Raw genomic sequence first — 16,638 nt, 5'->3', positions numbered from 1 at the left:
AAAACTGATAAGAAAATCAGATCAAGACTAAAAGATGGAATAAAAAGTTACATTTGGGAGAATATGTATAAGGAAGAAGAAGAAAAAAAAAAAAACAGAAGTGGGCAAAGGGAGGAAAGGCTGAGAAAGCAGGAAGAAAAACGAGTAACACGTCAATTACTTTGACACAAACAGTCGACTCTTTTCAGACAAACGTCTCACGGGCAAAGTGAAACACTATCCCCACACTTAACCCGTCTCTCTTCATTACAGCGCAAAACTGGCCACACACACACACACGTTCTTGTAAACATACTTTTTGGGGACTTTGCATTGTATTCCTTTTCAACAGCCTAGCCCTTACTAGTACATGCCTAGTACTAGTAATGGTAAACTAGTACTAGTAATAGTAAACTAGTACTAGGCAACTAATAGTAAACCTAACCCCTAGCCCCCACCTCCCCTCCAACGAGACTTATCCTTTTAGGAACCTGGCTTTGGTCCCCACAGTATACGTTTTTTTAGAAAATTGGTCCCCACAATGTAATCTGAAACACACACACACACACACACACACAAAGAGCACAACAATTAGGATTACTGCCATACAGCGTCAAATAACAAAAGTAGACATGAAGGGATTGAGACGGAAAAATAAGAGAATAAAACCCAAGAATTTTAAAACCTGACGTTTAAATCCAGATGTGTCCACATCATTTCACTGGAGAGCCCTTGATTATGTTCATGCATACATTTTTACATTCTATACTTCGTATCGGGCTCGCAACTTCGGAATCGATGCTATAAATGACTTCCCGTACGGACGGACGTTTTGTAACCTTTACCGAGCTCTCCTTCACTAATTCCTCTGAATCCCTCGTCTTCTGGGATCCGTCGATCAGTCTCGACGTGCGGATCAAATCGCAGTTCCTCTGGTCTCGGAGTTTTGCTCCCCTTCATTTTAAAGTGCCCCCCCCCCCACCACCACCACTTTGATGCCTTTAACAGATGCCACAGACCTGCTTGTCCAGGCCAAGTTCTAGTGTGTTTTTTTCTCTCCATTTAAACCTGAAGGGTGGAGGCCAACAGCTGTGGAGAAATGGAAAACGTGTATCAGGCGTCTCGCGGTACTGTAACTGCTAACAAGCCCGGGTTAAACCTCGACAACCCGTACCGCTTCCCTTATGGTCCGATTGGCAAATATCAAGCGTTTCTGCTCCACATTTTCCATCACAAACTCGTGCAGTAGAGCGCATTTATCAGGTTTGATCAAGAATCTGCAGCCTTAAGTGAAATCAAACGACTTTCAAATACAACTCAGATCCTGCAGTTCCGTTATATAAGTGACAGTACACATAAAGGTCACGGTGCTTTATTGCTCCACTGCTTGACTACACATAACCCTAGCAGAAACTTTTTTAAAGCATCTTGCTTACTTGATGAGGGCAATCCAGATTAGGCCGCTAATCTGACAAAGTAGATGTTGAGGCTGATGACTATCAAAAGCCTAGTCAGGCAGAGAAGGATGAACATCCAGCTCACCCCATTTATATTTCACCACATGGGCTGTTCCACTTCACTCCAAACTCAGGTTCTTTACCAGAGGCCTGGACACCTGAGGGTTCTGTTCAGTATCGTAGCTGCGCTCTTCTGGACAGAGATCATGGAGGTTGTTCCAGGGGTCTGTTCACCAAGTGCTCCTATGACCACTGGAACTACTGAAGCATTGACTCCACATCTTCTACATTTCCTCTTTCAGCCCTCTGGTATTTCTCGAGCTTCTCAAGCTCTTTCTTTATTGTGTTACAGTCACTTGGGACTGCTACATCCATCACCACTGCCTTCATCTCTTGTTTGTCGGTTAGTGTCAGCTGTTTGTCAGTCTGGAAGTTCCTCAGTATCCTAGCGCCGCCATTCGCCAACCCCTCTGACTGCATGCCCTCCAGTCCAAACTCTAAAGTAACTAGATTTCTAGAAAAAGCGCATATTTGCTGAAACAGATATAAATAATCTGAAATTAGCAGAAAAATTTGGAAAGTAGCTAAAAAAAAGAAGAAGCTGAAATTAGCAACAACAAAAATGGCTGAAAAGTAGCTGAAAGGCAAAAAGAAACAAACTACCAGAAGGAAGCAGAAAGAGCTGAAATGAACTAAAACAATGTGGAATTAGCTGAAAAGGTTAAAATTTGCATAAAAACGGCTAAATAGTAGCTGAAATAGCTTAAACTAGCAAATTTAAGATGAAAGGAGCATAACAAGCTGAAACTAGCAAAGAAAAGTTAATTTGGCTGAGAGCAGCAGAAAATTCCATGAAAAATGTGAATTTATCTGAAAAGAGCCAAAAATAGCTATATATATATATTTTTTTTTTTAAAAGCTGAAAAGTTAGAACAAGCTTAAATTAGCAGAAAAAAAGCAGGAAAAACACGTTTGCCAAATTAGGTTGAAAGAAGCAGAAATGAGCAAAAAACAGCTGAAAAGTAGCTAAAAAGCAGAAAGAAGCTAAAATGACAAGGAAGTGGAGAGAGCACATTTTTGTTGAATTAGGCTGAAAAAAGTTGAAATGAGTGCAAAAATGTGGAATTAGATGAAAAGGGTAAAATTAGAGTAAAACAGCTAAATAGTAGATGAAATAGCTGAAACTAGCTGAATAAGCTGAAATAAGCAGAGAAAGTTAATTAAGCTGAAATCAGCAGAAATTACCATGATAAATGTGAATTTAACTGAAAACGGCTAAAAAAAGTACAACAAGCTTAAATTAGCAGAAGAAAGCAGAAAAACACGTTTGCCAAATTAGGTTTAAAGAAGCAAAAAAAAAAAAAAAGCGAATATCTGAAAAAAAATGCTGAAATTAGCAAAACAGCTGAAAAGTAGCTAAAAAGCAGAAAGAAGCTTAAATTACAAGGAAGTGGAAAGAGCACATTTGTTTCTGAATTGGGCTGAAAAAAGTTGAAATGAGTGCAAAAACTGTGGAGTTAGCTGAAAAGGCTAAAATTAGAATAAAACCTGCTAAATAGTGGCTGAAATAGTAGGAAAACCTGAAACTAGCAGAAATAAGCTGAAAGGAGCATAAGCTGAAATTAGCAGAAAGAAGTTAGAAGAAACACAAACATGTTATAGTTAGCACAAAGAATCTGAAAGTAGCACAAAACAGCTGGAAAAAAAAGGCTGAAATTAGCTGAAAAGGTTTAAATTCACACAACGAAGCTGAAAAAAGCTAAACCAGAATGAAATGAGAAAGGAGCAGTAAAAGGATGTAAACAGATCTAAAGATTTGAAGGATGTAAAATGAGCTCAATTCATTTTCTATGAGGAAAAAATGACAGAAAAGGGTAAATATTTCAAAAAGCTAAAGTTGCACCAATACCAAAAGTCTTAGCACCCTTCTCCTGAAAGAGCTGAACGTTTTGATTTATGATTTGTTGAAATAGCACAAAAATTGTGGCACAAGAAAGATGTCGAAAAATGTACAAAAAAAAAAAAAAAAGGATCACAATAGTGTGAATGCTTCATATACATTCACACTATTAATGCCAAAGTTTTCATCAACGATCATGAACAATTTGCATGTGTAAACATGTGGTTGTGTACTAACACAACAAATTGTAGCTCAATGTAAAAATGACTGAGTTAGAGCCATTTTTGTGTTTGCTGAAGTTACTTAGCTCTGGTGGTTGTTTTGTGTTTGTTTAACTCCAAAGGTCAATCAGGTGTAGACGTAGACCGAATGAACACTTTGAGCTGGTTTCATTAAAATAAATAAAAATGCAGCATCTTTAAAAGAATCTTACCCATGACACCACTCTGCCGTTAAAACAAGGCAACTTGGCACCGTCGTCAGAAATTTCCTCCTTCACCACCCTGAAAACAGAAGAAAAGAACATACAGCGAGGTTTAGGAGGAACAAACTGTTGTGTTTTCACAGCATGTGGTGTCAGTACAGTTCTGCTGACTGGATGAGCAACAGCCGAAAAATTACAGCTCAGCTTCAGACTGGTCATAAAACAGTGAAAGTGCAGTGGACGTAACTTGTTTAGACTGAAGACGCATTAAATCAAATCTATTACTCTGTCTGCGGTCACATGGCTGAAGTCAAACCAAAGCTGCCCTGTGATCTGAACGCTTGTGTTGCCGGGCGGATCAGTCTGCTGCAGCAACACAAGATGATTTCATTGGTTCTGAAAGAATATAAAAAAATCTGCTGCTTACTCTGGTTAACTTCCTGTACCTCTGAAGAATCCAACCTGTTGTAAAATGTTTTTGCTCTCGTCTGTGTACAATTGCCTGTCTGTTGGCGAAATATCATAAAATACTGCATGTACTTTGATGAAATTCTCACTAAGTAATCATTACTTCATATACGTCTACAGCTCAGTCAGTCATTTTACACATACTGCGCTAAGATTTGGTGTGGTGGTAGCTGAGAGTCGCCCACAAATTATACTATGAGCTGGACCACATCACACAAGATCTTCCGATATCATGTGCACATGATCAGAATCAGAATAAACTTTATTGGAATTGTACCAAGGTACAACGCGAATATGTACGTACAGTCGTCCGAAAAATGGGCGGAGTGCACGAAGCTGCAACTACAGGAGAGCGCGGCCATTTTATCCTTATCAGATAATAATCTTAGATATGAAAAGGGGGAGAAACATGAGGGTAGATGGTGGTATTACAAAAAAAGATCTTTCACGTCTCGTCTATCAGGACACAATTTGAGACATCAAAAAACTCTACCAGCAAGCACAATTAAAACATGATTACATTTGCATTTGACATCGAGGTGTTGAGATTTGTCCATGAGCGTTTGTTCAGATCAGCCACAGTTTCTGAAGATGTTGTTCCAGCCAGCAGCTCTGATAAGCTTGCACAGAAAGTTCTCGGGGAGGGTGCGATAGAAGAAGCTTTTGTCCTTGGGTACTCATGTCCCAGGAGAAATTTGATAGTCGGCCTGTCTCCGAGGCCGTTGGGAGTCTGATTCAGATAAGCTTGATTCTTGTTTTTCTTCAGGCAGACAGATTACTTTTTCTTCAGCCTCGAGTCCATCTGGGCGTTCTGGTTCCGAAAATGCCTAATTGTGGGATTCCATTCCACTGATCCATACTATGAGTCTCCTTCAAGGTCGAACCCACCACGCTGACGAGTCCCAGAAGCCGCAGGTGGTCTGCGATTCTCAATCGCCTCCACCTTACGGTTAAGCTCGTAGACCAGACGACAGAGAGGACCAGACCTTCACACTGACTCGGGAGCTTTTCCATGGCCAAAACTGCTCCCGCTGTCTTCTTCAAAAGTCGATAACACAGAGCCCCGCCGATGCCAAAAAGCAGAGTCCCTGCTATCATAAATCCAAATATGTAAACGTCTTCAACATCCTCCTGAGACAGGACTGTAACGCACATCAACTGCCACACTCCCCACGAATCCATGACGTACCCCACAGCGTGAGTCTCAGCTGGACACGCCGGTTCCCCAGGAACTTGTCGTTTTGATGAAAAAAATCTTATCAATAGAGTTGAACGCCCACGATACCAAATCCATAATCTGCTTAATTTATGTTCGGGAGATGAGACCCAGGCGCTTCAGACACACAGAGAGCAGAGCAGGAAGAAGGAAAACGGGGGAGGAGAAACAGAAGCTGCCACCTCAATGAGAGCCTGTGAGGAAAAAAAAAAAAAAAAGATTGTCTTTCATTCATTTTCTTTCAAGTGCATACCTCCACCTCTCCAAGTTCTCTTCCACCTGTTCCCACCACAGATCACATTGTCATCTGCAAACATCATAGTCCACGGGGATTCCCGCCTGACCTCATCTGTTATTCGGTCCATCACCAGAGCAAACGAGAAGGGGCTCAAATCATTCTCACCTCCACCTTAAAGCTACCATAGACTTTTCTAATGTATTTTATTTCATTGTATAAATTATTAAAAAATAAAGTTTCCACATTATCCAACACCATCTGAATGAGCTGCAGCTCTTATACAGATTCTTTATTGATCACCTGAAGGAAATTGGTTAATTACAGCAGCAGACAAGCAGTAAAAAAAAATCATTATAATACATTACCTGTTGAGTGGAAAGAAAGAACAATTTACTGCAGGTAGGATGTAGATAATTTACATATTTACTGCACCGCTGTGCTATGATGGCTGTCTATACTGTACATGATATTTTTACCACAGCTGGTCGCAGGTTTAAGTTGACTGATGTTCATCTGTTAGACAGATATGAGCAGTTATAAAGGGAAATTGCAAATGGCAGGAATGACTGCAACATTCTCTGTGCCTGTAGTTCTTTTATGTGTTAAACGTTACGTTGTTTATTTGTCATATGCAGGTTAACACAAGATCAACAGTACGATGAAATGTTCAGGAGAAGAACCGATGTGACTCGCTAAAAACAAAGAACAAAAACAAGACATGATGAAGATGCATGAACTAAATAAACCATCAAATCTGAGCAGTACTGAGGAGTCGTGACTTCTTCTGTTCATTCAATTCAGTTTATTAATATAGCGCCAAATCACAACAGAAGTCCTCTCAGGTCACTGTAATAAAACATTCATGTACATCAGTGGTCCCCAACCTTTACTGCGCCATGGACCGGTTTAATGTTAGACTATATTTTCACGGACCGGGGGGTGGGGGGCGGAGTCTGAGGATCCTACCCCAGAGAAACTTGGATAAAGTAGATGTCATTTCCTGCATTCTGGTGTATTTTACAAAGGTTTATTACAGTAGATTAACATGAAACTAAAGATGTAAACTCTTTGAAATGACTGCAAAGCGTTCGTACTGCAACACCGCTGCAGCTCTGCAGGTAAGGGGCGTTCACTTCAGGACAAAGTGAATTTGCTGATATGTCACTTGCTTAAATGTCAGTTATGAACATCAACATTACAATAAACAAACATTTGAAATATATCAGTCAGTGTGTAACAAATGAATATACAAATTTTACGTTTTGAATGGAATTACTGAAATAAATAAACTTTTTCACAATATTCTAATTTTATGACCAGCACCTGTATTTCAAATTGACTTTTAATCACTTTACGTGTGATTTATAAGTGTATTAAGCGCAGGATCATTTCTCATTTAATTAGTAGATCCCACACCGGGGTCAGCTGAGCCTCGTCATGCTCCTCCCTGCTCCGCAGTGATTCACACACCAGGTTGTTCACAAAAGCACAGGAACTTTTGCATAGTGCAAAACTTTATATTTGTGTTTTTTAATAAAATTACCCATGACTTTTAGGGGCGGAGATTTTATTTTAAGAGGAGAAGCAGAAATGTAAAGGAACAGCTCTGATGTGAATTCAAAAAAAAAAGTTCAAGACAAAACCAGCTCTGATGTGATGTTAGGAAGCTTTCAAATTATAGCTTTATTTAGTTAATAGTTTTACGGTCACTCTTTGTCAGGCGGGTTGAAAAATATGCAGTGATCCTTTAAACGCGCAGGTACGGCCGTGCACCTCCTGTCTGCTCCAGACCACGCAGCTGAATTACTCCACCTGAACGAGCAATAGAAGCAAACTGCGCATGCGTCTGACAGAAACTGAAACTTACCACTTGTGTATGTTGACCTGCGTCAAGAGTGACTCGTTGACACATGTGCTGGAGATAATCCGGTGATTTTTCAAAATAAAAGGTTTTTTTTTCTTTTCTCTCTGTTCGGCCAGTATAAATTGACCCACGACCCGGTACCGGTCTGCGGCCCGGTGGTTGGGGACCACTGCCGTCCATTATAAAAGCCCATCAGTAAAAGTTATCTATCCAAGGAGGCCAGCAGATTGATGTAAATCTTCACTTCTCACTTCCTTCAAGAGAGGAGCCTGATAACTGAAAGATCTTCCTCCCATTCTACTTTTGGAAACTCTAGGAACCACGAGTAAACCTGCAGTCTGAGAGCGAAGTGCTCTGTTGGGACAATATGGAACAATAAGATGTGTAATATAAGGTGGAGCTAGGTTGTTGAGAGCTTTGTAGGTTAGAAGTAAGATTTTGAATTCAGCTCTGAATTTGACAGGGAGCCAATGGAGAGAAGCTACAACTGGAGATATATGATGTCATTAAGATTCTGGCAGCAGCATTTTGGATTAACTGAAGACTTTTTAAAGATTTGTTTGCACACCCAGACAGTAAACCATTGCAACAGTCCAGCCTGGACGTGACAAATGCATGGAACAGTTTTCTACATCATTTCTGGGCAAGATGCTTCTAGTTATGGTGATATTACGCAGGTGGTGGAAAGCGGCCCTGGATGGACTCCAGACTGTCGCCCTGGGATCCCAGCTGCTCGGGGTCTGCTGGAAGACCATGAACGGGAGCTGGTCTCAATGGCTCCGCGCTGCCTATGGGTACCTAGCTAATGGTTCTTTACCAGCGTGGAACCGAGCTTCTAATTCAGACAGCCTCTCCTCCAAAGCTACCATCAACTACATTTATTGCCATCATCAGTAAAGGAAGCGGAGGAATAGCTGAACATCTGTTCATTGAATTCAAATTAGATTACAACCTCTTCATTAAACCTAAGCAACTTTTTAACAGCTCACATCTCTCAGTGTTTAGTTTTTATGACCGCAGTGGACTTGTTTCATTAAAACAGTCTTAAAACGGACTATATCCGACAGAACAGCGAAGCTTCTTGGATCAAATGGCTGACGAAAAGAGGCTGACGTTGTGAAGTCCTAACCGAAACAAGCAGCAGCCGCGTTGCGTTCACACTCAGCACAGTTGCTGAACTTAATCGCGTCCTCTTTAAACAAAGCCTGCGAAGCATCACAGAAGCAGCTCAACATGCTGCTATAAATATCCGCCTCGTCTAGTTTGGAGAAAAGATGCGTCAAACTGTACAGAACATATAAAGCGAGATGCAGGAGCAGCGTCAACAATGGTTTACAAAATAAAGGATGTTTTGCTGAATGTCGATCATTTTAAAAGCTGCTTTGATCTAGAATATGCAACAATGTTGGCTTTTTGTTGTAATTCAGTTTCAGGATTCAAACGCTACAATAATTTTATATATATATATATATATATATATATATATATATATATGCAGTGTAATCTTCGGGGCTTTTTAAAAGAACATTTTCAGACCTTCTTGGTATAAAAAGCAGGTTTCTTCGTTATTGTTTTTCATAAGTTGTGATTTTTTTTATGAATGCAACTTCATAAATACCCAAATAAGTAATTTTTTTGCACAGTCTACCGATTTTGTTCGTCTAGTTTGCCCGTAATAATCTTTTTTTTTTTATTGTTCAAGTAATTTTAGCAAAGAGAAAGTCCGTTTATTTCACTTTTCCAACATAACAACCCTCATATTGTGAATGTTCCCTGGTCAAAGTAAGATGACAGTAAACAAACTCCTAAAGCTTGACACTTTATTATTAACCGAGCACTACGTTAGTAATGCTAGGTCGAACGCAGGTGATAGTCATGTGGTACTTGAGCCGCAGATTGCAAACTCCAAGCCTAGGATTATACTCTCTAGTATTAACAGCCGATGCATGACATTTTAAAAGGAGCACAGCAACAAAAACAGCTAAAAGTTTAGTCATCAAATAAGACATAAAGGCTTTTTTTTTACTGACAAATGAGCTAAAAACACCACCATCCCAACTAAGAAAACATAACTTGATCAACTAAGTATGCATGAAAATCAAAAATACACTTCAACTACAAAACCTCAAAGATCTTTCAAGACAATAAATTGAAAAGATGGACATTCCTACATTAACAACGAACTTGTTTCAGACGAGGCTAAGCAGCGCCGCCACACAGAGCGTACTGGATCATCAGAATGCCTAAAACGTGAAGTTTTTCCTGCTTATTCGGTCAACGTGCTTCTCACTGTGTGCGAGAGACTCAGTCAGGCTCTTTAAGCAGCTGTTGCGTGCTGGTTTTTGTGGACGAGCGTTAGCCTCACAGCCTGATTGTTGTGGGCTCTGGTGAAGATCTGCAGCAGGACGCCTCTGCTTTTAAGAGCCTGTGTGGTCGCGGACTGTTTGTGAACATGCTAGTTTTTATTTCCCCACAATGTCAACAACAACACCCCGACAGCAGACGCACATGATGTAACAACAGTTTCCAGGAAGTGCAATCACTCTAATTGTTTTGCAGTTAAACAAACACAAAACAAGTTTTTAAACACTCGTAAATAACGCACAACTTTTAGACCTAACATTACTTAAAGGAACGCATCGCCTGCTGCCTTTCTCACCAGTTTTAAAATAACATCATAGATTGTTGAGAAGTGACCACCTATTGGCAATCTTACGAGATATTGATGAAGTCCTTTGGATGAAGGACGAAACGTCTCAACAAAAAAAAGAAACCGTCCAGGTGACCTGACTGAACCGAACTTTGTTGGATTTTTTACCTGGATTATTGAGCATGAACTTTGATCTTACGAGACATGTTTGTGCTAATAGTATGTGTTTTGAACGACTGTTAACTAGGCCTGTCACAAGAACAAATTTTGCTGGGCGATTAATTGTCTCAAAAATTATCGCGATAAACGATAATATTGTTTGAAATTGGACAATAATTAGTAATGATTGTCAAATTTAAGAAGAAATGTTGGTTAATTTTTATGTGTAGTCCCTTTTTTGGCCACTGGATGGCAGTATAAGACCGTTTGAACTGAAGGATGGATAGTGAGTGAGCGAGCAGCGTGTCTCTTTAACAAAAATGAGAGGGAGGCCCCTTGACATGACATGGGCTGTCTAACTCTCCTTTTTTCGGTTCTCAAAATGGTGGACGCTCGGTGTGGTTTGAGCGCTTTAGCGTAGCATTTGTCATACAAAGATTTTAATAATAAAAAAAAAATCAGTAAACAAGTTCTCAGCTTCTTTTTCAATAGATAAACAACTTTTTAGACGACGGCACGGGTTTCAACCATGAATTTTGGAGCTTCGACAAGACAGAGGTTTTTTCCCCGAGGTCGGCCTGTTAACTTAGCTCGTAGCTTAGCTTCTCAGCTTAGCTGCTTTTAACTGTCCAAAAACACGATTTTGGACGATTAAAACAAATTTTAAATAGAAAATAGAAAAAACAGAAATGGAAGGGTCAGTGAAGAGCACCGGAGTTGAGCCTTTTATCATCCAGTGTCTTCAGAGAGACACGACGAAACGATAAAGCCGACAAATGAAAATGTGGTCATTAATTTTCATTTATCATGCGATTAACTGATTTATTGTTTATCACGACAGGCCTACTGTCAACTACTACCACATCAAATTTTAGTTCAACGTCTGCAAATTTGATAAAGTTAAAGCAACTTTTTTTTTTTTGGGGGGGGGGGGGGGGAGTTAATGAGCTGTGGCATACATCTCTTATTAGATTGAATCCAAGAATTAATCAACATTTGGTCACTACTTTCTGAAAGTTTCATTAAACATTTGTCTTCTGGCTTACAAGAAATTTTGCTAACAATAAACAGAGTTGACTAACAATTAATGTCAAAGTTTTGAGGCAAAGATGTTGCACAGCATGTAGCACTAAAAGTGTCCGTTAGTGATGTACAAGTCCTGAACGAATCTCTCAAAACTCTTGAGTCATTTTACTGAATCGAGAATCATGGATTATTTTCCATTAACTCGTTAATTCACCAATTTATCCCTAGAACAGCAAGCTAGATACAGCTAACTGCAAAGAAGAGATCAGGCAGGTAACATGTCACTATTGTTTGATCGCTATGCTAACTGCATTTAATAAAGATACCAAGCTCACCACTGCATTAGCCCTATGGGAAAAGCAGCAGCTCTGGGTTCTTGTTTCAACTCAACAGCCCACAAACCATCCTGCAATGAGCAGTGAACAAACAATACACTCTGGTTTAGTGGTCAGCAAGTGCTGTACGAACCAAACAAATCCAACTCCTGACTCTCTCATTTGAGTCTGAAACCCCCGACTTAAACGAGTGAATCAGGACAGCGAGCGAGTCGGATGGACGAGCGTTTGTTATCATTTGCTTATAAACCCCTTTTGAACCTGCGTTGAAAAGTCTGTAGTTCTGGACGTTGTGCCAATCCTCTATAACAGGGGTGCCCAATACGTTGATCGCAAGTGACCGGTCGATTGCTGAGTAAAGATATTGTAAGATGACGTGCATGCTTGGTATTTTGAACATTTGCACAGAAAAGGAGGGGGTAAATATGACGTTTTAAAATTATCTGGCAACCCTGATGCCAGCTCAGCTGTTCATCGCACATGTAGCGTCTGTATGACAGTTACGTCCAAACTAATGAATGCTCTAACGTCTCTTTGGAACTGGATTTTATGAGACCGGTCGATTGCAAAGGTATTATGGGTAGATCGCATGGCATTAAAGAAATAGACGTCAGCCTATCATCCATCCTCACTATGAAATTGATCACTTGATTGATATACAGGGCAGCCAGTCTGAGGCCCCATTTACACTGAGGCCGTTCATTTACACGACAACAGCCCTCGTTCTCTCTGAAACCAAAGGTTTCTGAATCCAGGTCTCAGCGTGGAGATTTTCAAGGGAACCCCCCACAGAGGTGTGAAATGCTCCGCGCGTGAAGCCGCACATGCGCACTACAGGCGGCTGCAGTCCAAAGATTTTCTGCACCAACAACAGTTGTTATAAACGGCAGAGCGCCGAGTGTCTGTGTTACTCACCCCCTTTTCAGCACGTAGGAGCAAAACTAATAAAATCCAGTTCCAAACGTTAGTGCATTCATTAGTTTGGACGTAACCGTCGTACAGACGCTACATGTGCGATGAATGCAGCTGAGCTGGCATCAGGGTTGCCAGATAATTTTAAAACATCATATTTACCCTCTCCTTTTCTGTGCACATGTTCAAAAAACCAAGCACACACCTAATCTTACAATATCTTTATTCAGCACATATGACGGTTTAAAATACTATTACTTTAAATAGGGATACACAATATTATCGGCACAGTATCGGCCGATATTAGCGTTAAAGTTCAATAATGGACATCGGCCATTTCATCAAAATAATTCACCGATATAAAAGACAATGGTTTTGTACGACAACCCAGTGACAAGGATGCCTGCAGTGGCAGCATAAGGTGATGACGTCACGTGCGCCTACCTGATCTCACAGAGAGGTAAGTCAAAATGTCAGCGGTGTGGAATTAATTTTTTTGTTGAGGATGTTAGATTCCCAAGACTTTTGGACTACGTTGAGCCTCGCTACATCGTCCCCAGTCAGATATTTTTTTAGACGTAGACTTTCGCGTTACAAGCCGTCATTTCCAACGTTGCTGAGAAGCTAATAGCCGATAGCACTTGGGTGAGTTTTACCACAAACATTTGGACGTCAAGTGTTAGCCCCGTTAGCATGATTAGTTTTACGGCACAATGGATAGACAAAAACTTTGAACTTGAAAAGTCTGTCCTTCATGCACAGGAGTGCAGAGGATCCACACTGCAGCTGAACCTGGAACAAGCCTCCACAAGTGAGACAGCATCATAGGTGACTAATGCTAATAAATAACATTTAACACTTTTCATTTAATATAAGTTAAAGTGCTATGCATATCATATGGCTGTTACTGAATATATGTCAGCAGCTCTTACAGCTGTTGCACAATTTTTGTAGCAAATAAGCCTAAATAAGAGGGCTATGCTCTACGAAGGAACGTATATTAAAAAAAAATCGGTATTGGCCAAATAAGTTTTAACATATCGGCATATTAGATATCAGCCAAAAATCCAATATTGTGCCTCCCTAATTTTAAAGCAACAGTACTATAGTTCATCATTTCTTATCTGGCAACCTGACTGACATGGAAACTACAGCGTTTTCGTGTAAACCCTCTCATTTTTTGTTTATTACCCCCAATAAACATAAAAAAAAAAACCACTAACGTTTCCAGAGGTTGTTGTCGTGTAAGCAGGGCCTTATAGCAGGTAGATCACTTTGACATGGTCATTTTAAAAGTAGCTCACGTGCTGAAAATGTGTGGGCACCCCTGCTCCAAAATAATTTAACACCTGCCCAACAAAGAAATGGATCATTTCCCTTTTTCAAATCAGTGGTATACTATAAACCTACAAGGATTGGGAGTGGAGCGCATGTGACTCAGGAACTCGAATGACTTAAGAACTATTCATTTGCCGAGTGATTCATTTCAACTTGAATCCGTAAAAAGAATCAATACTGCCTCTCTTTGCATTCAGCAATGGGCGTTGATAACTCTTTAACATCCAGACAACATATCCTGTTAATGTAAGTCTTGTTGCAGTCCAAGTCCTTTGCATCAAGACACTTCCAATCCTCCAGCCCCCTGCTGCCGTTAAATTCCTCCCACTCAGCACAGCATCATTTTCTAATAATTTAACCGAGTGGAACAGCCCCCTGATCCTCTCCAACAGCACATGCACACAGAGGAATACTTACTAACCCTAAATGAACACCCCCGTCTCACTTCTTTCGGCCCTTTCTTTCCTCCCCATAGACACCCAGCAAATGGCCGTCATCCAGACCAAGGTTTGATCTGCTCCATGAATCACCCCCCTTCTCCACCTCCTCCGCCACACAGGCAGCTCCGTTCGACAGCTGGCCTCGTACCAGGGCAAATGAAAACACTATTACACACTGCTCTCCCGAGTCGGAGGAGAGGTGGGGTTGGGGGGGGGGGGGCAGAGAAGTCCCAGCTTTGATTGGACAGCTGACACTCCGAGCTATGTTTGAAATGTTTTCATCTGAACTCTGTGGGAGACGTACAAACGAGGCACGGTCCGGCTAGGGAAGATCATTTACCGGTTTTTGACTCTCCTCACTTGGCTGAGAGTTTAAAGACGTTAGTTGGGTTGAGATGTGAACGTTTTACTTTTAGAAGAACACCGTGTGCTCCCAGTCACACGGAGTTTAGATGGAAATGTGTGGCATGCCGTTACACACAGGATGCCCATCGAACAGGGATATTGTTGCTAAAATTAATTCAATTCCAGCTGCGTTTGTGCCTCTCTAACAGCGTTTTAGTGAAAACAGAGATTTTAGGAATGGTGGAAATTCTTAAAACTTCTGTTTTAGAACCCTATCCACACAAATCCTGATAATCTTGATCCTTGGCCAAAAAAAAAAAAAAAAAGCAAGGACATTGTGTTTGCTTGATTATTTTTATGTTGAAACAACGCTTCTGGGCAATAAATCTGACACAGGAAGGCCTGGTTATCTCCCCTAAACAGACATTTGCTAGAAAAATGCATTTGTTGTTTTAGCAGGAGAGTTGAGTATGTGGGCTGAACCCATGAAAGACTTGCCAAATCTTCTCTGCCAAACTGCTATTTACTTTTGTGTTGTGTTTTTATTGGACGATTGCTTTGCATCCCTAACTGCACTCGCCCCACCCCCCCATGAAGGTAATGGCATGCATTAAAGTATTAATCATGTGTATGTGTTAGCATTTTACCAGTTCACTGCTGCCAGGGGACACCCACAAGCCGATACAGAGTTCCCAACATTTCATGAAAAAAAAGACATTATGGTAATTTAACAATATATTAATTTAAGAAACAGGCCTCGGTAGCATGTGGAAGAACCATACACAGCCACACAACAGCCTGGCACCTCCTCCTCACCAGCTTGGTCGCACACTGCAGTGTTTCCCCTACCATTATACAAGCGGGGTGCCCCGCTCCATCAACAGAACTATACCGCATGCAGCCCCCCCACCTGTCAGCACTGACGTAAAGCTAAGCTAGCGGCTCGCAATACAGGTGCGCTAGCTGAAAAGCTAAAGGCAGCCTCTTCCCTCACCTTGAACCCCCACACACACACGAAAACTGTTGGTACAAACAAACAGCGCGCGGTTTAGATGTGCCCCCGCCGCCCCCCCCGGACTCTATAAAATAAAATTTTCATTCACACAAGAACACTGAAAAGTCCTACCAATGATAAAATAATCACTTTCGCACCAGTGGATGGTGATAACGACTGGGTTTAATGATACAAAATGCAACCGGAGAAAATTTGGACCCCGTCTACTGACCAACTTAGTTCTTATAAAAACGCTAACTTTAAAAATATTTTTTCACTCACAACCTCACATGTATGCGCCAACGAGATAAAAAAAAAGAGGTCAGTTCAAGGTATAATCAGCTGAAGATAGTAAATATTAGCACTCGTTTATTTCTTGGTAGATATTTCACAATTTGACTACAAATTGTAGTGAAGATATCAAAAAGACATCGGAGCGTGGCGCTCCTTTGATCGGCTTTCTTCTTCTGTTACACGCGTTATTTACGTTCTATTTTATCAATTAAATCATTGCTTACATGAGCCAAGCGTGCTGGCAAAACAAAAGAATTGCAACTAGTTTAGTCACTGTAAGCTACTTTAATTATTGCTTATTTGTTGTTATAGGTTAATGTATTCTGAGCAAAGCAAAGCAAACATACGTCATTTTTATTCATCACAAAAAAGGGTTCAAACAGGTCATCTGGACAGATTTTTCTTGGTAGAAACATTTCGTCTTTCATCTGAAAGACTTGATCAGTCTGAGGCCCGCCAACCAGCTCTGTCGTATAAATAGCACCTTCCTAAAAGTGGTTCAAGCCAGCCTGCCTTGGAAATCAATTTACTTCTATTAGCATCACAAATAAAACATGAGTCAGCCGTATTCTGATGCATGCTCAATCATCCAGGTAGAA

The 16,638-nt window shown here is 40.7% G+C and overlaps 1 protein-coding gene across 1 annotated transcript in view; it reads right to left on the bottom strand.

Annotated features, from left to right (window-relative positions):
• Positions 1–16,638, bottom strand: part of dvl2 (dishevelled segment polarity protein 2) — a 45,795-nt gene that overhangs the window by 25,631 nt on the left and 3,526 nt on the right. The window contains exon 2 of the mRNA XM_037676376.1: positions 3,770–3,839. Within this exon, the coding sequence (XP_037532304.1) occupies positions 3,770–3,839 (70 nt within the window). The remainder of the gene's footprint in view (positions 1–3,769; positions 3,840–16,638) is intronic.

The sequence above is a fragment of the Nematolebias whitei genome, chromosome 1 (genome assembly GCF_014905685.2).
Source record: "Nematolebias whitei isolate Nwh7 chromosome 1, NemWhi1, whole genome shotgun sequence".
In the NCBI taxonomy this organism is placed as follows: Eukaryota; Metazoa; Chordata; class Actinopteri; order Cyprinodontiformes; family Rivulidae; genus Nematolebias; species Nematolebias whitei.
This window is presented reverse-complemented; position numbering and strand designations above follow the sequence as displayed.